This window comes from Cetorhinus maximus, chromosome 10 (assembly GCF_964194155.1).
Source record: "Cetorhinus maximus chromosome 10, sCetMax3.hap1.1, whole genome shotgun sequence".
NCBI classification, from domain to species: domain Eukaryota; kingdom Metazoa; phylum Chordata; class Chondrichthyes; order Lamniformes; family Cetorhinidae; genus Cetorhinus; species Cetorhinus maximus.
Genome location: NC_135888.1, coordinates 10668088 through 10692459, shown reverse-complemented (window position 1 = coordinate 10692459; position 24372 = coordinate 10668088). Strand labels below are relative to the sequence as shown.

The window sequence follows — 24372 nt, the reverse complement described above, 5'->3', positions numbered from 1 at the left end:
ACGGTTCTCTCTACCACAGCCCTTGTGGAGGCGTGGCTCCTATTGTACCGCTGCTCAGCTTCTGTTCTTGGATGGCGTACTGGCGTCATGAGCCACCTTCTGAGGGGATAGCCCTTGTCACCCAGCAGCCATCCATCCAGCCGGGCAGGAGCACTGAAGAGCCTCAGCACCTGGGAGTGTCTCAGGATGCAGGTGTCATGAGAGCTGCCTGGGTACCTTGCACAGACTTGCAGAATCTGCATCCTATGGTCACAAACTATCTGCACGTTCGTGGAGTGGAATCCCTTCCTGTTGACGAAGGCACCGGGCTCACCCGCTGGTGCCCTGATGGCCACATGTGTGCAGTCGATTACACCCTGGACGCGGGGGAAGCCAGCAATCGTGGCAATGCCTTTGGCTCGCTCTGCCTGGCTGGCCTCGTCCGAGTGGTAGTGAATGAAAGTCAATGCACGTCTGAACAGAGCATCTGTCACCAGCCTGACGCAACGATGGACAGCTGACTGGGAGACTCCACAAAGATCACCCACCAACCCCTGGAAAGAGCCGGAGGCAGAGAAGTTCAGGGCAACCATGACCCTCAGCGCCACTGGCAAGGGGCGTCTACCCACACAGTTGGAGCTGATCTCAGGGCCCATCATCTGACACACCGTCTCCCTTGAGAGACGGACCCTCCTTCAGCATTGCACCTCAGACATTTTGAGGTAGCTGCATCGCCGCCTGTAAACCCTGGCAGCAGGATAGTGGAGTCTTCTGTGGCCCCTTCCACCTTGCACGTCCTGTTGACCCTGCGGACCTTGTGCCTGCGCCTGTCCTCCCAAAAGCGGCTCCCCTGGAGGCTAAATATGGACTGCTGGCCTCCTCCCCCTTCTGGCCCTCTCTTCCTCCTCAGAGGAGGTGCCTCCAGTGGAGAGCACAATCGCCATTCCCAAAGTAAGGGAAGGCTGCCTGAAACCTGCAAGGCCCCAAGAATTATGTTTCCTCCAGAGCCCTGACCTGAAGCCTGCTTTTCCTGTCAAAGCAGCTCTGAAGAGAATTGAAGTTCTCCTGTTCGCAAGTAGCAGTAAGTTTAAAAAGTAAATTACTAACAACTTGCATTCGCGAACCCACTCACCCCTCTTATCCGTGGATGAGGTTTTTAAAAATGTGGCCTACCTGCCTGCCTGTAGCGCCCATGCGACGCACTGAAAATTGCATGGGCTGCTAGAAATCGCTGTGTATTACTGCCTCAAGGGCCTTAAGTGGACCATTAATTAATGGTGGGTGCGCTTCGGAAATCATAACGCGCCCGGCCTACGAAATATCACAATGGCACGCGGTGACGTTGGAATGCATGCCTGGCGTTACCGTGCGCCATTTTACGCGTTGGCGTGTCGGGCCCACCGCCACACGCCAACAGCAAAATCCTGCCCATACTCCGGCATGGCTTCAGTTTTGTAAATCCATCTTGCATTTACCCAACCAATTTTTCCTGTGTCCACTCTATCAAAATCTGGCGCAATTTTAAAGACCTCTATTGGGTCATCGCTCAGCCTTCCCTTGTCAAGAGAAAAGAGACTTGGCCTGTTCATCCCTTCCTGATAGGTATAACTTCATGCATTTACCCAACCAATTTATAGCTCCCTAAATATTCCACTACCTTGCCCTTCATAACTTATGTACAAATACATTGGATATACAGTACAGAAACAGGCCATTCATCTCGAGCCATGGCAGCATTTTTACTCCACTTAAACCTCCTCCTATCATTCCTCATCTAACCCTATCAACAAAAGCCTCCATTGTCATTCATGTGCTTATCCAGCTTCCCCTTAAATGCATCTATGGGCAGAATTTTTAGGTCGGTGGGTGTGATCCGCGGGTCCAGGTTTGGCCAGGGAATGGACCGCCGACTGCAATTGGCCCCAGCCAGTGGCCGGCCAGCGTGAAGTGCACGCAGAGAATCTCAGCGCTGCCGGGGTGGGTGCAGGAATAGGGCGGGTGCTGACGTCAGCACGGCTGTGGGCCAGCGCTGACAGAGCTGCCTCAGGGGGCTGAAGCCCTGAAAAGCATTAAATAAAATTTGTTAAAATCTGGGGAAAAAAATGTCCAAGCATCACAATCAGTCACCCGAACATATACACGATAAAACTGCTGTCCATAGATCTTTATTTTTCTTTCATTTAATAACAGAAACCTCAGCCCATACTCGGATGAGGTTTCATGAAAAATGCAAAGTCCACCTGGCCGATTTGCCCGTCCGCCAACCATAAGGTTGGATGGACCATGAAAAATCAGAGACAAAAGCCGGAAGTGCGCCCACCGACAATTAAGAGCCAATTAAGGGTGTTAAAGGTGTAATTGTCTCCGATTTTTCACGGTCCATCCAACCTTACGGTTGGCGGACGGGCAAATCGGCCAGGTGGACTTTGCATTTTTCATGAAACCTCATCCAAGAGTGGGATGAGGTTTCCGTTATTAAATGAAAAAAAAAAATCTATGGACAGCATTTTTATCATATATATGTTCAGGTGACTGATTGTGATGCTTGGACATTTTTTTCTTGATTTAAAAAACTTTATTTAATGCTTTTTCAGGTCTTCAGCTCCCTAAGGCAGCTCTCTGCCTTCAGGGAGCTTCCTGTCAGCGCTGGCCCACGCCCACATTGACATCAGCGCCTGCCCTCTTCCCACCCCCACCCTGGCAGCACTGAGCTTCTCAGCGTGCACTTCATGCTGGCTGGCCGTTAATTGACCAGCCAGCATGAAACCGTGGTCGGGGGCCAATCGCAGTTGAGGGTCCGTTCCCCGGCCGATCCTGGATTGTGTGTGCCTGCCTACCTAAAAATTCTGCCCAATGTTTTATTTAATTTTTGTGCACGCCATCATTGATCCTAGACTACTTCTAGACACCAGATGCCCTATACTGTCAGATTTTCCCCTTTCCGCTAATATTTATCATTTGCCTTGATTTCCCATGAATCTTAACTAGCTGGTTGCCTAAGTTGACTAGCTCTTTTATAAGTTCCTTTACGCTAAGCTTTTCCTTATGTTGATTGATACTACCCCATTGTATGGAGTATATGAAAGCTTTCATAACTTTAATAATAGTTTTAATAGCTTTCATTACCTTTCCTGTCATTGGCCTTTTGTCATCCCATATTCTTCCTATGGCTCCTAAGAGATGTACATTCTCCCCACTCCCCACTCACTCAACTACCTTTTCTTCTCCTTTTTCTTTCCTTATCCTGAATTTATATGACCCTCCGATCACTCCTCCAGCTGGTTTCCACTTCAGCTTCCAGTGTGGGTAGGGACAGCCTCGCTACTAATCCTTTCACTAAAATGTTGGTTCTGCTAACAGTCCTTTACCACGGCCAAACTTCATTCAGTATTAAGGTGTTTTAAATCCCCCATTATTAACCTCTTTGCAGCTTTCCTCACTTTGAAATATCTTGGTTATAGTGTAAACCTTAGTGCGTTTATGAGCCGTCTTTCCAAGAGGGTGCATGGTAAATTGAAATTGTTGGCCAGAAACTCCTGCCTGTTCTACATTTGCCTCACTAGAAAAGTTGTGGTGGGGTAAATGTAACACACAGAGAAATTTCTAGCCAGATGTGTTGGAACTTTAAATGATAAATTGGCTTTCTGTACGGGACAGTTGGTATTCATCACACGTATGTCATTTTCAGTAATAAATGGAGAGAAAGCGACCCTGGAAACCCCAACATTTGCTCAGAAACGTCAGCGTACCTTGGATATGTTGATACGATCTCTGTATCAAGATCTCATACCAGACTTGCATAAGGTACAGTAGTTATTGGTGCGTCATAATTGAAAGTATGTGGTTGCATTGTCACAAAAGTAATGCATTTTTCATTGATTCCTTATTGTTGCCATCAATCTTTTTTCTACTAATTGATACAAATTCTTTGCAAGGTTTACAAATCCAATTAACAAAGAGCGTATTTGCTTTGATTTATGCCCAGAAATATTCTGCAGCCAATTTGTTACAGCAACTCTGAAAGAATTTTTTGCTGAACTTCAGTATTAACTAATTGTGACCAGTAATTATTATTGACAATAATTGGCTGAAAAAGGTATCCATGGGTATTTCCATTTTAGCAATTTTCCCCTTGCCATTAAAATTAAGGTGGATTTAAAATGACAACTTGATGCACTGGATATGTTACCACACGCAGGTGTTAGTGCCTTTGTCCCCATGTTAATCTGATGTTATAATGGTTGTTATAATCGTTTGAGAAAGTGAATGTTTTCTATCAACAATCAAAACTCTCAATAGAACTTTAACTAGAAATTCTTATTATCGACCTGAAAATAAATGTGACAGCATCAGCTTTAAGTTCAAAGAAAATTAAGGGATGGTCCAAGGTCCAAAAGTCATAGAGCAACACACTTACGGCTGGTGGATGTGGAATCAGCTCCAAGGCGTGTTGTTAATCCAATTTCCAGTGACCATGGGCTACAGTGCCATTATCTCAGAACTGGTCTTGGTTAGAGTAAGCCAGCACCTTGCCCCGGTGCCGAAAGTTAGCCCCTGACTCACTGCTGTTCAACAAATAAGTAGCTCCAATTGTCACTATTCTCCAGTATAATGCAGGGAAACTGCAGTTCCGCTGGTACAAGTTTCTAAAAAGGGGCTCCTATCATCAAAGAGTGAGTGTACAAAACCAATTAAGATTGCATCAAAGGATGTTATGAGTTATTTATGCATACATTGTAATCCATTTGAAAATATTAAATTCTAATATATATTTATATTTAATAGATCGAGTTTGGAAAATTCAGAATGTGCCAAAGATAACTGATTTTCTAAACTATGTATATCATTATTCAATGGCAACCATTAACAATGCTCTAAACTGCCACTGTTTAGAGAATTTATTGCTATGTGTTTGATCACGTTCTTACATAAACACTGAGATTGCATTCACTTCCTGGTTTAGCTATAACTTTGTTAATGTCATGCGCATAATACAGTGAACTACTCTTCTATGTCACATTTCTTCCTTAGGAAATGAATGAAATCCAACTAGGCTGGATAACAGTGAGATAATTTATCTTTTCCTTTTGCATCCGAATGCATCGGTGTTACTTCTTATAACTAAGACGGGCAATTTTAATGCATTCCAACAGCATCAGAAGTAACACAAGCCAAACATATATTAATCCTTTGAGACTGAATTTCCTGAGTATCATTTTTTTTTTAAAATTGTGCACATTTCCACTGGTTCATGTAACTGTTGAAATGTTCTAAAATTTGAATAGAATGGAACCACCAAAAATCTCTGTTAATGTTCCTCTCCAAATTAACCCTCAAAATGGGAAGATGCTAGAGGTCAGATTGTTGGTGCAAAAAAAAACTTGTCCTCAAAGGTTTAATATTGCTTTGACCATGTTAATAGTGTTCATTGTCACTTTTAACTGCATCTGCCAATTTAGCATGCTTTTTGAAAGTGATTAACTATGTGCCATCACCCTGTCTCTAACTGAAAGAAAAATTGCATTTATAAGATTAAACCTAACCAAGCTGCAAGGTCTATTGATCATTGTCATGTGTGGAATCGGCACCCATTGCATAAAGGAAAAAGAATTGAGCTAACAGGCAGTTGAAGTGAAATCCATGACTTACGAGTGATGGTGCGTCAATATGTTTAACAGTCACATCATACATCTTTGCAAGAGCAATAATGAATCACAGGCAGCTTTTGACCCCATGTACTGTGTGTGTGCTTGTCAATGCACTAACAATTCCTCTCTCCTATCCTCTATGAAAATCCTTCCTTCCCTTTTTGGCCTTATTGGTGAATTGTAGCTTGTGTAATGGCTATTTAAAGGAAATCCTAAAATTCGTTGCAACTGTAAATAGTTTTATGTCTTCATTACTGCAAATTGCTAACCTAATTTAACTGTCTCTGACACGATTTATACCTGCTAGGTTAAACCTTAGATATTAACACAGAGGGTTGATCAATTTGGCGTAAACTAATGAAACGGAAGGCTGCCACCACCAGGTTAAACAAAACTATCCTAAAGGAATGTCCCTATTCTTATATTGTTTGTTCCTGCAGACACTCTTGATAGGTGCCATGAATCTAATGCTAAACATTGTATTGTAATACAGATTTAGACTGTAGGTTAAAGAGACAACGGTTTCAGATTGTTGTCAATGATGCAGCAGTTAATCAATGAATGTTTGTTTGTGTTCCCTAATAATGTTATAGACAATCAGTGAAAACAGTCCAACCAATTGATCACTTAAATTCCTTTTCATTCACAGCAAGAAATTATGATTTGAAAACAGCATCAGCAAATAATACTGTAGATTAAAACTGACTGATAGCAGATTTGTGGCAGCACATTGAATAGTAAAGTTATTTTATACCAGTAAAAGATAGACATGAGGAAGTGAGATTCTGTGTTGTGGAGAATAAACTTGTAAACATCAACTGTGATAAGAAGTCATTCACCTTCGAATGATATTTTTTAAAAATACGATTAATGAGGTTTTAAACCCTTTTGGCATGTTGTATGTTGTAACATATCGCTAGCATGAATACTTAATAAGATTCCATCAGTGGGAAGATGTACAATTCTAATCAGTTGTCCATCTTTATCAAGTGATGGTGAGATGGGATAAAATGAGGTTTTGAAATTTGTTACGCAAAATAATTTCGCTTCCTGGTCAGTGTGTTTTGGTTAAGATTTTGACTGTGATACTAAGTTAATTTTCCACTGGGGGCCAAATCTATAGGGCTTAAACGCTGATTGATTGTATTAGGTTAAGAGTATCCTGGGGAAAATGATTTTTAAATGTGTTCATTGCTTCAATAACTGCTCAAAGTCTGTTGTCTTCAATGTTCGCTTTTTTGGGTGTAGAGGGGTATTTTTGCAGCAGTTTTCCTCAGTACTCTCATTGGATTGTGATAGAGCAGGTTGTACATGGTCTGTGGAAGGAAGTGGTTGATGGGATGAAAGACCATATCTCAGCTGTACTTTCTTACTGTTCACTTTAGGGTATTGGAATTAACTAATCCTTTGTCTCAGCATCCTACTTACCATAGTGTGTCATTAATTAACGTTCTCGTTGTGGTGTCATCAATAGCAGCTTTAGGGGTAAGCAACTTCGGCATTGCTCAGGGATCCAGGCCGTGAGGGGACGGGAGGTCTCACCGGACTAAGTAGTAGTGCAAGTCATTTAAAGTGAACTTGGGAGGAAGGAGAGGAGGTGCCGGAGCCTTAGCTGCATACAGAGATCCCCATGAACCTGACATCAGTGCAAGATGTCATTGCTCTACGTATGTTACTGGACATGCGATAAATTTTTGATTTTACTACACATATTGTTGCAAGTCCTCAAGTAATTTATTGGGTCTTATTTCTCAATTTTCTCCAGTGTCCTCCTGAAGGTATTTCAGTTCCTTGGTCATACTTCAACTATCGGTCTGGACATTGAGCTGCAGCAGTCTGGACAGTGAGTCTCTGCAGTCTGGACAGTGAGTCTCTGCAGTCTGGACAGTGAGTCTCTGCAGTCTGGACATTGAGCCGCTGCAGTCTGGACAGTGAGTCTCTGCAGTCTGGACAGTGAGTCTCTGCAGTCTGGACAGTGAGTCTCTGCAGTCTGGACAGGAGGTCACTGCAGTCTGGACAGTGAGCCGCCGCAGTCTGGACAGTGAGCCGCCGCAGTCTGGACAGTGAGCCGCCGCAGTCTGGACAGTGAGCCGCCGCAGTCTGGACAGTGAGCCGCCGCAGTCTGGACAGTGAGCCGCCGCAGTCTGGACAGTGAGCCGCCGCAGTCTGGACAGTGAGCCCCCGCAGTCTGGACAGTGAGTCTCTGCAGTCTGGACAGTGAGTCTCTGCAGTCTGGACAGTGAGTCTCTGCAGTCTGGACAGTGAGTCTCTGCAGTCTGGACAGGAGGTCACTGCAGTCTGGACAGTGAGCCGCCGCAGTCTGGACAGTGAGCCGCCGCAGTCTGGACAGTGAGCCGCCGCAGTCTGGACAGTGAGCCGCCGCAGTCTGGACAGTGAGCCGCCGCAGTCTGGACAGTGAGCCCCCGCAGTCTGGACAGTGAGCCCCCGCAGTCTGGACAGTGAGCCCCCGCAGTCTGGACAGTGAGCCCCCGCAGTCTGGACAGTGAGCCCCCGCAGTCTGGACAGTGAGTCCCCGCAGTCTGGACAGTGAGTCCCCGCAGTCTGGACAGTGAGTCTCTTGCAGGCAGTTTTTTCTGTAGAGACCACAAAAACTGAACCTGATCCTGTTCTCGCCTCTAGCCCGCCCACATTCCCTTTGCCTTTCCAGCAGGGGCCACTGAATGGGAGTCACGAGCAGGAACCCTGGTTGATTTTTCGCCTCTCTTCCTTGATCAGTCTCCAAAGCTAGCTTTATCTTTTTCTTGTAATGTCAGTCAAAAACAATACCAGAGCTGCAAAGTGCAATTTTATTCAATGGAAGCATCAGTTGCTGTTTTATCACTCTTCTAGCAGTTGCTTCTTCTGTCCTTTTTTCAATAATGTGCCTTCCAATTTCTGTAAATCTCCAACCTTTTTGTGTCCTGATGCTTCCTGGCTTTGCTATGGTGGATGGTTGGCATATTTAATTCATCAACAGCTACTGCATCATATCTATGATGGCTCCACACTGAGACCTTATTCATCTACCCAAATTCTTGGCCTCACTTACCTCATTTGACCTCGGATGGAAAACCAGCATCTCGATCGCCAAACCTTCCTGTGTGAAACTTGGTTTCCTCTGGATGAGCAGAAATCCCCTCAGTTAAATATTGGGAAGATTGAAACCATTGTCCTCAATCCCTGCCACCAACTCCACTGCCTGGTTACCAATTCCATCCCAAAAGGCCATACTGTAATTTTATTGTTTGCAAAGAAAGAAAATACCGGAACTTTTATTGTAGAGTTGAAGAGCTTTTTTACCATTCAAGCGTTGGAAAGGAAGAATGTTAGTTCTCCTGTTAGTGCACAGCCCTTATGTTCTGATTGGTTTATGGTGTTCCATGGGTGACCACATAACCAGTGAGTAAATATTGGTCACATGATCCTATCTTTGTTGTCTGCTTGACCTAAAATTGAGTAGTTTCGTGTACTGTTGGTTAGAATGTAATGATAAAATTGGTTCATACTGTTTCAACTTAATTTCTTAGGTAGTAGCCCATCTGGCATTTATAGAGACTTACAAGGGCTGATGTTCTCTCTGTCTTCAGGCAGGAAGGCAATTTTGTCCAGTGTTCTTTTCTGCAGCAATACACTGGCTAGATGTTTTTGCTACAACATTAATTACCTATGTATAAAATAACTTGCCTTCTTTTAGATAGGTTGTTAAACCGCATGTAGTTTATTGGCTTGCCCGTAAGAGACAACAATAATTATAATAATCATTAACTTTTACGTATTGATATTGTGAGAAAGGTATGCTGAAGGAGGGAGGCATGTTGACAGAGGGTTGTATGAGGATTTTATTTGTAATAATTCTGAAGTCATGTCCCACAAAGACCAATAAAAGCAGATGAATTACTCTTTACATATTGACTAAAATGGCATGGCTCCCTGTCTGTTCATTTATACCCTCCTACTGCTAACCATCAGGCACGCTGAAGGACTCTAATAGCGGCTTGCTGATGGGACACTGCTGTCAGGACCTGTTTGAAGTATTGGGTGTTGCAGCAGGTTAAAAATTCTTCAAGAAGTAGTGAAAATTATTTGAGGTTGTGGCCTCCTTAGTTTTAAAAAAAAGATGCCTGCTGGAGAATGGATGCATATAATAAAAGCCTGTGGGTTACTGGATATGCAGTGTCTCTTCAGTTACCTGAAAGAACAGACGTGAACTTGTGCAGAGGTTTTAATTCATCCTTCTGTTATGTATCTAGAATATGTTAAATAGGAGGTCGTTCAGCGATGTGCTGCCAGAATCACCCAAATCAGCACGGAAAAAAGAAGAAGCACGCCAAGCAGAATTTGTCAGAGTGGGCCAGGTAACTTCCATCAGTTAGACGCTATTTAATTCAACCAATTCGCAGGCCTATTCATATTGCTTCAGTGCCACTTGCTTCGCTCTTTGTCCTCACAATGCAATGTCACTTGAATTGCATCAATTAAACAAAAAGAATAGAAATTTTTTTTGAGGACTATGTTGCCTGCAATGAACGAAATATGTCACACCACCTGACAATACAAGTTGAGGTCTTCACCTCATCATTGTAATTTTATAATTGTCAGTGTACTTATAGGATGGGCAGCCTGACTGTAAGATAGTATCTGTATGATGGCAGCAATTTATCAGCTGAACTTTAAAGTTGGTTTACTCCATAATTCAGACAGGTAGCCACTAACATTTCTAATGCTTTAGATCATGAATTGTGGACACATCTAAAAAGAAGCAACAATATTTGACACAGTATTAAACCAGCATCACAGCTTTTCTGGGTTTCCTTTTGCTGAATTAGGTAAACATTGACTATGATTCTATGCTAAAGCATTTGTATGATATAGAACACCACCTACACTGATCAAAGGAATCTAAACACAGCTAGAACACAGTAATGAAGTCATGTTTACATGGAATGCTTCATCTTGCCCTACGTTAGAGCGGATAATAAAATTTGGTGAATGGAGTTGGGTCTTAAATTGTAGTACAGCAGAGAGTGATGACTGTAGGACTGAGTGGACATAAAAAGACTTGGTATGTTTGGATGGCATTCATCTGTCTGCTCTGCATACATACAAAGTTGACAGGCAGGTAAAAACTGGCTGGACCATCAAGCCTGCCCTACACACCATGATGACTGAAGCATCATGATTAAACACTCCCTACACACTTCCTGATCTCTGCCCCACTCTTTTTTAATTTATTTGTGAGATATGGGTGTCACATTTGTTGCCCACCCCTAATTTTCATTAAAAAGGAAGTGGAGAGCCCTTCGCCTTCTTAAAACACCCACAGTGCTGTTAAGAAGGGAGTTCCAGGTTTTTGACCCAGCAACTTGAAGGAACGGCGATGTAGTTCCAAGTCAGGATGGTGTGGATTTTGAGAGGAACTTGCAGGTCGTCGTATTCCCTCATGTCCACTGCCCTTGTGTCCACTGCCCTTGTCCTTCTTGGTGGTAGAGGTCACAGGTTTGGTAGTTGCTGTTGAAGGAGCCTTGGTGAGTTGCTGCAGTGCATCTTGTAGATGGTGCACACCGATGTCAATGTGCATCGCTGGCGGAGGGAGTGAATGTTTAAGGTAGTGGATGGGATGCCGATCAAGTGGGCTGCTTTGTCCTGAATGGTGTTGAGCTTCTTAAGTGTTCTTGCAGCTGCACTCATCCAAGCAAATTGGAGAGTATTCCATCAGGAACCATTTAAGCAATATTAATATCTGTGCTAACCTACTTACTTCAAATTGGTTAGTATTTGCAGTAACAGACAAAGGGATTTCATAGGAGCTATTCAGTTTCTTAATTTTGGCAACCGTCAACTAGGGAGAACCCTGTCTGGTGGTTTTTGAGGCACTCAAAATTGCTGAGCGAGTCTCAAACCCATAAACACAGCAGCCTGAAACTGCTTAGCAGTGGATAGTCCAAAGTTGTAGTTTTTTTTAATCAAAATGATATACAACAGAGAAGTCATGGAGTCACTTGAAAGCTCATTCTTAATTAATTTCTTTGCTGAAGGTTCTTTTAATTGAAATGCTTACTCCATGGTCAGAGAGTGAATCTCTGCTTCCAGGCTAGTAGGTAGCCAAGAGTAGTCCAGGATTTCTCAACCCCCAATTAGCCCTCCTTTTAGATAGGGAGATGCCTGGCCGGCACACAGTGTCAGTCCCCTCACATCGTGTTACAGTTTGAAGACTTCCATTATCTCTTTCCACTCAGTGTATTCACATGTCTGTCCCCTGTGAAAATCTAATTAAGTATTGCAGCCCTGCAGATTACGACCTCCTCTTTTCATAATACTAATTATGCAGTAAAATGTTACTAATTTTACAGGATAATTTATTCAAACAGCTGACAGAGTGATATAGAATAATAGTAGAATTTAATCCCTGCTTTTTCTTTTGTTTCATTGGACTGACAAAATGTTGCTGTTACGCAAATAAACTCCCCAGAGCACTCTGCTTTTGGTCTGAGTATCACATGACAGCAGTAGTGGTTGCCAAGGTAATGATGTCCATGTCATGATCCCCTGAACTCTGGTTCCATGCAGGCCCCCTTCGCTAGCTGTAATGATGTCAGTCAGAGTAAGAATGCAGCCCTAATGGCACCACAGAGCAATGCAGTATTATAGTACAGATGTTCTTTTTGTTAAGGCCCTCAAGCTGAAAACAATCGTCAGAGGAGACGCTCCCACTAGCTTGGTAACCACTGGCCTGTACAGGAAAGAGGTGAGCACATTGTTAATTTCTCTTCTTTCTGCATACATGTTTCAATGAAACTGTTACAAAGTTAGGCTAACATGAATTACGTCTGTGTTTCAGGCTCAAATTTTTGTTCATTTCAGTGAAAATGCACCCAACTATTATATTTAGAGTCATTGCAGCGCAGAAGGAGGCCATTTGGCCCATCAACTCTGTGCTGGTTCTCTGTAGAGCGATCCAGTCAGTACCATTCCCCTTTTCCATCCCCCTAGCCCTGCAAGTTTATTTCTCTCAAGACCAGTGTCTGTCCAATTTCCTTTTCAAATCGTTGATTTTCTCTGCTTGCACCACCCTCGCAGGCAGCGAATCCCAGGTCATTACCACTCGTTGCATTCAGAAGTCCTTTCTCAAATCCCTCCTGCATCTCTTGCCCAAAACCTTAAATTTGTGTCCCCCTACTCCCTGTACCATCAGCTAATGGAAATAGTTTTTCCTTGTCTACCTTATATAAACTGGTTGTAATCTTGTACACCTCTATCAGACCTCCCCTCAACCTCTTTTGCTCCAAGAGAACAAACTCGGCTTCTCCAACTTAACCTTGGAACCATTCTGATAAGTCTCTTCTGCAGCCTCTCAAGGGCCTTCACATCCTTCCCAAAGTCTGGTGACCAGAAGTGGATATAATATTCCAGTTGATGGCCTGACCAGAGCTTTATAAAGGTTCATCATAACCTGCTTTTCATCACCTGCTTTTATACTCAATGCCTTTATTTGTGAAGCCCAAGGTCCCAAATGCTTTGCTGACCACTCTTTGAATATGTCCTGCCTTCTTCAAAGATCTATGCGCCGCCAATCCTCTGTTCTGCACAATCTTTTAACTGTGCCATTAAAAAATTGCCTCTCCCTATCACTTCTGCAAAAATGCATCATCTCACATTTCCCTGTATTAAATTCCATCTCCCACGTGTTTGCCTATCTATATTCTGTTACAGTCAGTCAGTATCATCCTCACTGTTTGCCGCACCTCCAAGCTTGATATGAATGTCAAATGGTAAAATTTTATTTTGTATTCCAATATCCAAGTCGTTTATCCAAGTATCAAAAAAAGCAGTGATCTTAACACTGACCCCTGGGGAACACCACTGTCTACCAAGCTCCAGTCCAGAAAAAAACCATTTACCATAGCTGGCTGTTTTCTGTCTTTAAGCCAATTTTTTTTATCCAAGCTGACATTGACCCTCCTATTCCGTGAGCCACAATTTTGTTAACTAGTCTTTAATATGGTACCTTGTCAAATGCTTTCTGAAAATCCAGGGAGACAGCATCCACCGTATTCCCTTCATCAACTTTTTACCACATCAGATAAATCAAACACAATCTTTCTTTTACAAATCCATTCTGGCTCCCCCTAATTAATTCAAACTTCTCCAAGTTACTGTTAATTTTTTCCCTGATTATTGCTTCCAAAACATTAACCACCCCTGATGTTAAACTGACAGGCCTGTAGTTACTAGGCAAGGCCTTATGCCCTTTCTTGAGTTAGGCTGTCACATTTGCCTCTTTCCAATCCTCTGGTACCACCCCATATGGAGGGAAAACCGGAAGATTACGACAAGCCCTTCCGCTATCTCTGCACCCACTACTTTTAGAAACCTAGGATGCAAGTCACCCACACCAGGTGACTTATTCACTCTAAGCATAGCCAACCTTTCCAGTATATCCTGCCTATCAATGTCAATTACCTTTATCATCTCCGCTTCTAGCAATATTTTGTCAGCATCCTCTTCCTTAGTAAACATCGATACAAAGTACCCATTAAGTATTCTAGCCTTGTTCTGCGCCTTTAAGCATATATCACCCTCTTAGTCCCTGATAGGTCCAGCCCCACCCACTTGCTATATACATGTTGGTTAAAGATTTTTTGGTTACCTATTATGTTAAGTCGCATTTTGTTCTCGTATTCTCTCTTTTCCAGTCTTATTTTTGTCACTCACCCGCTCAGCTTATTGTATTTGCCCTTGCTCTGAAGAATTCAGCTGATATGCATCATACACCTTCTTAATCTGTGTCATCATATTCTCGATCTCCCTCATCATCCAAGGAGCCCTGCCTTTGGTTCTCCCTTCTTCCAACATTCTTGTTGGAATGTACCTAGCCTGTGCCTGAAACATCTTTCTTAAAGATCACCTATAGTTTCATTACAATTTTCCCTGTCAAACTTTGGTTCCATTTTACCCTGGCTAGATCCCCATTCATCCCAATGAAGTTATCCCTCTTCCAATTTAGAAGTTTTACTCTAGATTGTTCCTTGTCCTTCTCCATTGCGAATCTAAAACTTATGATATGATTATCACTCTTACACGAGTGTTCTCCCACAGACGCTTTGCCACTTGCCCCCTGCATTCCCCAGCATCAGATCCATCAATGCCTCCTTCCTAGTTTGACGGAGAACGTACTGGTCAAAGAAACACTCCTGAAAGCTTAAGAACATAAGAAACAGGAACAGGAGTAGGCCATTCAGCCCTTCGGGTCTGCTCCACCATTCAATGAGATCATAGCTGATCTCCTACTTCAACACCATTTTCCTGCACTATCCCTGTATCCTTGATACGGACTTCAGGAGTTCAAGAAGGCAGCTCACCACTGCCTTCTCAAGGGCAATTAGGGATGGCCTAGCCTAGCTAGTGATGCCAAAAAAAAAGTTTAGAAAACATTTTGAAATTCCTTCCCCTCCTTTGCCTTTACGTTAACGTTACTCCAGTCAATACTTGGGTATTTAAAGGATTATCCTAGTATATGTTCAGTGATCTAAAACAATTACTGTATGCCTACTTCTGATGAATAGAGCTAAGATTAAGCACTTTATTAATGTGAACCATGATTGACAGAATGGCTCAGAAATAACTGACAAACAACATGGCTTGAACCAGACCGGCCATGTTCTTTCTGTTTGGAAGGCTTGTAAATCTTAGATGTTTCAATCTCAAATATCCATGTCCACATTATATTCCCAAATCAGGGAGAGAGGAGTACGAGGCAGCACTGTTCCTTAAGAGGAGCTTTCTACTTCAGACTGAGTAAAGAACCTGCTGGCTAAATACACTCTTGTTGCCAGTGGCTGGATACAGTAATGGGGGCAACGCCCAGCATGCATGCACTCCATTTGCTTGCATAGACGCAAGTGTAAACAGGAGTCTTTCTACCAAGCTGTGCATGCTGATTCCTTGGTGCCTTTCAACTAGATCATTGAGAAAGAGGTCCATTTAGCACTCCTCTCTGTAATCAGGGAAGGGGGATGGTCCTGCATTGGAGGAAGAACTTTTTGCCTGCTGTCACGTCAGGTGTTTTGGGCAGATGGGTGGCAGAGGTTGGGGATAGGGGCAGGGGGAGCTTTGATGTGGCAGATTAACCGATAGAACGGCTAATCTTGGGAATCTCGATGGCCCACCAATTTCCAGGAACCTCTGGGAATGCCGCTCCACCCCGCCACCAACCACCTATCCAATGTGGATGTTCCACTGCATCTCCAAAACATAGAAGGAAGTCTTGAAGCTATAGTGGAGTTTTGGCTGCCTTGTAATGTCCTCCACAGTGAACTTCATTGGCATGTAGTGCTTCGATCAGTGTTGTTTATTGTTTACAAAGCAGTTTTCGGGAGCCCTTGTGTCAAATGTATTTCTATGAACCTTTTTTGGGGTTAAAATGACTGGAGATGCTCTGTTTCATTTTTAATCAAAGGCTTTGTAGAAGTATTTCTTAGGAATGTTAAGTGATGATTATCCAAAAGGTAAGGATATTTTGTTTTATTTTGTTCTCTTTTATTTGTGTCTTGAATGCTGCTGGCTGGCGCCAACAAAACAAACCCATCTGATTAATGTTTTAATGTATGTGTAATCCCGTCAAATTAACTGATGTATATGTTCAGTGAGCCTTGCTCTGAAAATAATTTTCTTTACTCTAGAGAATTTCTACTAAGCCTGTCTTCCAATTTGTCTTGATACTGTCTATAACCTGACCTGAAGCCATAATTTATCAGTGGCGAGACTGGCTTCAGCTCTCATTGAAGGGAGGCATCAAGCCAAGGCTGTTAGATAACCTGGTCCCAAATGATGATGTGGTTATCCCTACATTTTGGGCATTTACTCTCCACTTCAGAATAATACTGAGACGCTGGTTACAATAGCAGGGTAGAAAAATAAAAATTAATAAAATTTACATCCCACATTGTAGCCCAGTCAACACGGACCCTCATATTAATTTAGCCTAGCTAAACACATGAAAGCGCACAAGAAATCTCTAGAAAATAAAGAGGGTTGTCACATGGATGATTGCAAAGTGTTTGTTAGCTTATGGGAGGATGTGCCGCAAACATGGCACCTAAAGGAGGGGGAAATTACCTCGGAGTTAAAACATAATTTGCCATCACTTAACATGGGAAAAGGATGTGTGTGAGGTCAGTCAGCCAACCAGACTCATACAGTCTTACAATGCAGAAGGAGGTCACTTCCCCCGTGGTGCCTGAGTGAACTCTTTGAAAGAGCGATCCAATTAATTCTACTCCCCTGCTCTTTCTCCATAGCCCTGCATGTCTTTTCTTTTCAAGTACATATTCACTTCCCCTTTGAACGCTACTATCGAATCTGCTCCCAAGACCCTTTCCGGCACCCATTCCACTGTCCTGCTGGTGGAAAAACATTCCCCCAGCCTACCCCTCTAGTAAATCGCTCCTTAATCTCCTCTGCTCTAAGGAGAACAGTCCCAACTTCTGTAGTCTTTTTTTTTATTTGTTCATGGGATGTGGGATAGGACAGGATGTTCATGGGATTTATTCCCCATCCCTAATTGCCCTTGTTCAGAGGGAATTTAAGAGTCAACCACATTGCTGTGGGTCTGGAATCACATGTAGGCCAAACCAGGTAAGCAGATTTCCTTTCCTAAAGGGAATTAGTGAACGAGGTGGGTTTTTACAACAAACAACAATGATTTTGTGATCATCATCAGACTTTTAGTTCCAGATTTTTGTTGAATTCAAATTTCACCATCTGCCATGGTGGGATTCGACCCCAGCATTGCCCTGAGGTTTCTAGCCCAGTGGCAATACCACTATGCCACCCTCCCTCCACATAACTAGAGTCCCTCATTCCATGGTATCATTCTAATACATCTCCTCTGCACCCTCTTCAAGGCCTTGACATCCTCCTGAAAGTGTGGTGCCCAGAATTGGGCACAATACTCCAGCTGGGGTCCAACCACTTATTTTAAAGGTTTAGCATAACCTCCTTGCTTTTATACTTTGTGCCCCTATTTATATAGCCCAGGATCTCATTTTTTTTGAACAACCGTATCAACTTGTCCTGTCATTTTCAAAGATTTGTGTATGTGAACACCCAGGTCTCTCTGTTCCTGCACCCCTTTTAAAATTGTACCATTTGATTAATGTTCCTCTTCTAATTTGTCCTTCCAAAATGCATCATGTCATGCTCCTCGGCATTAACTTCCATGCTGATGTGTCTGCCCATGTGCCTGGTCTGTTTATGTCTACCTGAAGTCTGCTGCTAGCTTCCTCACCGTTTACTACATTTCGAAGTTTTGTGTTTGCAAACTTTGAAATTATGCCCTGTTTGTACATGTCCAGGTCATTAATATGTATCAAAAAGAGCAATTGTCTTAATTACCGGCCCCTGGGAACACCACTGCCTACCTCCCTCCAGTCTGATAAATGACTGTTCATCACTACTGTCTGCTTTCTGTCCCTTAAGCAATTTTATATGCATGCTACCACTGTCCCTTTAATCCCATGTGCTTCAATTTTGATAGCTATTCTGTGGTACTTCATCAAATGCCTTTTGAACATCCACATATGCAACTTCAAGCACACTATCCTCATCCAGCCTCCATTATTTAATGAAATAACTCAATCAAGTTTTGCCAGACAACACATATTGATGTCATTTATTAACCCATGGTTTTTCCATGTGACAATTAATTTTGTCTCAGATTATGGTTTCTACCAATTTCCCCTCCAGCAAAGTTAGGCTGACTGGCCTGCCTCACCCCTCTTCTTAAACAGGGGTGTAAGATTTGCAACTTGCCACTCCTATGGCACTGCTTCCATATCTAAGGAGAACTGAAAGATTGCTGTGCAGTGTGCATGCAAATTCCTTTAATCTATCAGCCATGAGTCATGTTTTGCTCATGGTTGGAAGCCATTTCTTTTGCATTGGCTTTGTTCCTTTGTACGCACTTGCAAAGAAGTTTGGAATGAAATCAATTGGGCCAAAAGACCTGTTTCTGTGCTGCACAGTCAATGTAATTCTATGCAAGTAAGAAAATATGTAATTTATTGGGTGTTTAAAAGTACTAATGATGGATTTATACTGGGGAAAAAAGCGCAATAACTTTCCCTCTATCATGACAGGATGACCTGGATGAGTTTAGCAGATCCTTGGTTCATTTTCCAGCCAGCAGCACATTGGATGAAGGAGTAAAGACTTTTACTTGGTCAAAAAGAAGGAACAATGTAAAGTGTTTTTGTAAAGGAAATCTTAGTTATATTTGAAATATTTTGTTCCGTTCTGTTTGCTTGAATAGTTAAGTTATGTCAAGTTATTGAATACAATTACGTATAATTTTCTAAATATTTATGTTCAGGAAATGCAAAGTGACTATATAAGTGACTAGCCTGCTGTAAGGTCCAATGTATCACCGAGCAGTTTACCCTTTCTTCAGTAAGTTGGAACTGGTTTCCTAATAGCAGACTAGCATTCCAACATTCCAGACCTGGTGGGCTGAATGGCCTCCTTCTATGCTGTATGATTCCCTATATAGGGAGAGAATAGGAATAAGGAGGAGCTCTGCACTGTGCACATCCCATGAAATGTTTCTGTATACCTCAAGCTTCTATTTAATGACGATTTTTTTATATTAACACTTTCAAAATTGTTTTCAAAGTGCAAGCAACTAAGTCGAATGAATGTGCAAAAGCAGGGTGACCAACCTCCCAAATTGAACATACAGCAAAAGAAAATGTAATATAGAATACAGCTGTGTGAAGAGATCATTTCTTTAATGTTATTTGACTTACTGAGAATATAGCATTGCTCCAAATGTGCTCTGTTTTTTGCTGGGTTGAATAATGAACCCGGGGAAGATTTCTGCCCTGCACTGTGTGTAATTAAATTGTAAATGTGCTCTTTTATAAATGGATTTACAATTTTGGTGCAGTGCAGCTGGAACACAGAGGAAACCTTTCCCTTGTTGATCCAATGAGCCAGTGAAGCTCGATTTCTACCTATCCAATCATTGGAATAAAACCAGTGCAGAGAATATAAATCAATGTGCTGCCCTTCAGACATTTCCTTACCAAGTTATTCCACAGGAGATCAAAACTGTTTTACAAGTTTCTGTTTAAGGTGCAATGGTATGTTGGCCAGAATTTCACGCTCATCCACTGGTTTTTAGGCAGGGTGGGGGGGGTGAGCATCAAATTGAAGGGATGAGATTCCCTCCAATTATTGGCCATTTAAGGGCCATTTCCCATCCAGCCTCAATTTTTAGACTGACGGGAGCATTGGACTTGGTGGGGAAAGGCTGAAAATCAACAGAGTTACATCTCAGGCGAATAGGAGGGGTGGCATCTCCATCAGAAGACCCCTTTTGAAATTGGCACCCCCCCCTCCAGAGATTGATTCCTTCCTCCCCCCCCCCCCCCAATGGCCTCTCCCCCGATTGCCCTTTTTGCACCACCCACCTTCCCCCACCTCAGGCCTTCCCTACCCTCCCTCCCTCCCGGGGCCCCTTGAACTTACCTGGGCCTTCGATGCTTGGACTTAGTCTCAGGCGTCCTCCTGCATTTCTTCCTCTGTCTATTGCAGTGCTGCCGCTGCAGGGACTGGAGAGTTGCCAGCCAATCAGATTGGCCGGCAGCTCTCTAAGGCGTGACTTCCTCCCGAGTGAGGAGCTCCTGCGGCCACTGAACGCTCATTCAAGCGTGAAATGGCACCGAGACACTCGGGGTCAGCTGGGAAGACCCTGCCACCTGAAAAATTCAGGCCGTTGAGTTTCTGGTACACTTTTGGACTCTAAGCAGGTTATTTTAACTTTTGCTGCTATGTAAAGGATTGATATCTGATCACTTGCCTGTTATCTACTTTGCCTGATTTATGTTATGTCTCACCTTTTTTTTCCTATTGAATTCAACGGACAGACTATGCCATAACGACAGACACTGCCATAGCGGGTGGACATTATGGGCGACAACGCGATGTTACATAGAAACATAGAAAATAGGAGCAGCAGTAGGTCATTCGGCCCTTCGAGCCTGCTCCGCCATTCAATATGATCATGGCTGATCCTCTATCTCAACGCCATATTCCCACTCTCTCCCCATACCGCTCGATGCCTTTAGACTCTAGAAATCTATCTATTTCCTTCTTAAATATATTCAGTGACATGGGCTCCACGGCATTTTGTGGTAGCGAATTCCATAGGCTCACCACCTTCTGAGTGATGAGTTTCTCCTCATCTCAGTCCTAAATGGCCTATCCGGTATCCTGAGACTTTGACCCCTTGTTCTAGACCCCTCCTCCCCCAGCCAGAGGAAACATCATCCTTGCATCCAGTCTGTTCGGCCCTCTCAGAATTGTATACATTTTAATGAGACCCTCTCTCATTCTTCTAAACTCCAGTGAATACAGGGCCTAGTCGACCCCATCTATCCTCATACTACAATCCTGCCATTCTAGGAATCAGTCTGGTGAACCTTGGCTGCACTCCCTCTATGGCAAGTATATCCTTTCTTAGGGAAGGAGACCAAAACTACACACAACACTCCAGGCGTGGTCCCACCAAGGCCCTGTACAGCCACAGTAAGACACCCTGCTCCTGTACCTCAAATCCTTTCGCAATGAAGGCCAATGTGCCACTTGCCTTCTTAACTACTCGCTGCAACTGCATGCTTGCTTCCAGTGACTGGTGTACAAGGACACCCATGTCAGCATTGCTCCTTTTTCATTAGAAAAGTTAAAATCAACCCCTCAGTGTGAAAGCTGTGTGTATCTGGGTTTGGACTTCATTAATGTTGGACTGTGATTGTGTTTATATTTGTTTCCTTTAAATATGGCTGTCTTTCTGAACTTACAATTCCACTTAATTCAGTGCAACAGCTCAGTGAAAGCTAAGTGTCTGAATGAAAGTGGGAATCTGTTGAGAACACCACAACCATTCTCAGCCAGCCTAAAGCCCTTTGTCCTTATCTATTAGTTCCTGTAAGTTCGGGTAAAACATGGGAGTGCTTTATCCTCCACTGACTAAAATCAGCAGAACGTGAGAAAAAATCAGATGGGAGGCTTACATCCACATCCGGGCTTTTACCTGTGCCAGTTTGGATTTCCCTCCCTCCCCAAGTAGGCCATCCAAGCTCTGACCTCCTGCTGCTGGTAAATGATGGCAGGGTCAAGGCTCAGGTACCCATCCAATTTCCCTTCCTATCCCCAATGCCAGCACTGAACCCAGGGACCACCAGGAGAGCAGGTGAGGCTGGACCCTGGGGCAACAATGGCAGTTTGAGAGGGAGGGGGCCTATTAGTGGGTTCCGCTACTCTTTAGGCCCTGTTGCCTCTTCTTAGAGGTCATTCAAGTCATGTTAAATGTTATATGCGTTGTTAAATGGTAAAACTTATAGTCAGCGTGTGTGTGTGTGAGTGTGTAGCAGCCACTTAAATAGGTCTGAGCCTTCTGGCAAATCCTTTCTTTAAATGTTCATTTGTGTTGGCTGTACTGTGGAGAAAAGTTGGCATTCTCAGAATCACAGAATTGCTACAGCGCAGAAGGAGGCCATTTGGCCCATCTTGTCTGCACAAGCTCTCCGAATGAGCAATTCGTTTACTGCCATTTTCCCACCTTCTCCCCAAAACCCTGCACTTTCTTCCTTTTCAGAGAACAGTCTAATTCCATTTTGAATGCTTCAATGGAACCAGCCTTCACCAGACTTTCAGGCGGTGCATTCCAGACCTTAACCAAGAAAAAGCCTTTTCTCATATTGCTTTTGCCAATTTAAACCTGTGCCCTCTCATCCTCGATCCTTTCACAAGTGGGAATAGTTTCTTCCTATCTACTCTGTCCAGAGATATCTCATCAAACCTTCCTTCTGCGAATACTGGGTTTGACAGAATAACTCCAGCCTGCATGAGGGGAATGGCTGGGGAGGTGGAGGGGCTTTGGGGAGAAGCAGATTTGTTCTTGGATTCATTAGGAGAGCAGTGTCCTCAGTCAGTTCTGCTCCACGCCCAAGGAACACTGTACTTCTGCTGTAAAGGGGAGTCCAAACATGTATGTTGAACTCTGTAGGGAAAGTCTGTAGCTCATTTGCTGCTGGCTATGTGCTCAATTCCCAGCGTAATAAGCAGCAAACCAGGGAATTTTGGCAAATAATGTGCTAAGTGAGTTTGTGATAAAGCAGCCCTTTCAGTGGAAGCATCATTATAAAATGGAAGTCAAAAATAAATGCACACATTCTACCTTTCAGCTCTGAAGAAATGAATTTATGTTCTTAAAGTTATTTTAATTAATGCATTCACGTGTGGTACCATCGTATTCTGTTCATTGTGAGATCATCTAAATTGCATTCTTTGTGTACTTTGCCTTCTAGCCCTGGGAGCCTCAGTGTTTCTGCAGTAATTTCCCCTTCGAAATCATCTGCAGTGATTCCTGGGGACAGTCGTTACTAATCTCCACAGACGCTGGAGTATTGTTGTTAGACGGTTAGTGTCTCATTAATCTCGAATTGACATTCAGTGCCAACCACTTGTCGCAGTGAAGTAATCTCATTGCGTGTGCATCACGACTATCTGTTTCCTTGTACTAGTCAGTTCACATGATTCACATCAACGTTTATTGCAGTCAGCTTTAAAGTCAGAGTGGAATGTCTGTGCATTGAGGATAAAATGCACAATGTGGTGCACAGCCTGATAATTTATTGACTGACTTGGTTGATGTTGTAACTATTGACTTCATGACTGTAACCAACAAGCCCATTCTGATCAATGACTAGAACCTTTTGCAATGTGCATCATCACCATTTGTAGCGCAACATATGTAACTGGGATTTTCACACACAGTGGATGAACAAAATATCTGTGGCTTCAATCTTTGACGCTGAATAACATTGTCACTATTGTGAAGCCTAATTCTCATTGGAAATGTGATAGGGAAGTCAATATGCTTCCCACTAAGTCACAAGCTGCTTGTCACAATTGCAGTTGTTTATCACGAGGCCAATTAGTTGGTGTTTTTTGCGTCTTGCACCTTGTAGCATGCTGACACTACAGTAAACACATTGATGGAAGGTTATTCGAGCTTGTGGGGTTTCAGTAATCCATTATCCAGGACACATGGAGTAGAGGAGGTCACAGCAATGAGTGGTTCAGAGCAACTTTAACTTCATGGACTTGGATTCCCATATAGAGTGGCAATTTGTGTTATTTGATCCAGCATGCTGTTCTCCAGCAACCTTAAGTCCTAATTGAAAATATCTTTCCATTGTGAATTTGTGGAATATATTTCCCACCTCTATGACTAAAGCAAGGTATTTTTGTTTCAAAAACCCTGCAGTTTTAGACTTCTTTTGTTTACCTCATGTTTACTTACATTCAATGTTAAATTGCTCAGATTTATCCAAAAGTATGTCACTTTATTTTCAAGAATAGAAATTCTCACATTCCACACACACCAGGTTGATTTGAAATGCAAATGTGCTTTATTTTAAAACTCTGCCAACAAACTTTGGTTTTTTTCAATGTTTTTTTCTGAAACAAATGCTCTTACACACACACACATAAACACACACACACACACACACACACACAGGTACACATGCAAACACACCCACAAATATTCACACAAACACATGCACACAAACATGCCCCCATTCAAGTGCATGCACACACAAACATGAAAATATCTACACATACAATAACACCCACACTTGCAAACGCACCCACACATGCACACGCACATGACAGCACACCC

At 43.0% G+C, this 24372-nt stretch overlaps 1 protein-coding gene across 6 annotated transcripts in view; it reads left to right on the top strand.

The window, feature by feature from the left end:
- garnl3 (GTPase activating Rap/RanGAP domain like 3) overlaps window positions 1-24372 on the top strand; it is a 421640-nt gene that overhangs the window by 332412 nt on the left and 64856 nt on the right. For 2 of the 6 annotated variants that reach the window (XM_078549943.1, XM_078549947.1), the window contains exons 15-20: window positions 3668-3783; window positions 5011-5043; window positions 9878-9982; window positions 12298-12372; window positions 18764-18865; window positions 22994-23105. In XM_078549943.1, the coding sequence (XP_078406069.1) occupies window positions 3668-3783; window positions 5011-5043; window positions 9878-9982; window positions 12298-12372; window positions 18764-18865; window positions 22994-23105 (543 nt within the window). The remainder of the gene's footprint in view (window positions 1-3667; window positions 3784-5010; window positions 5044-9877; window positions 9983-12297; window positions 12373-18763; window positions 18866-22993; window positions 23106-24372) is intronic. The other 4 variants (XM_078549945.1, XM_078549948.1, XM_078549944.1 and 1 more) reach the window with 3 other exon arrangements.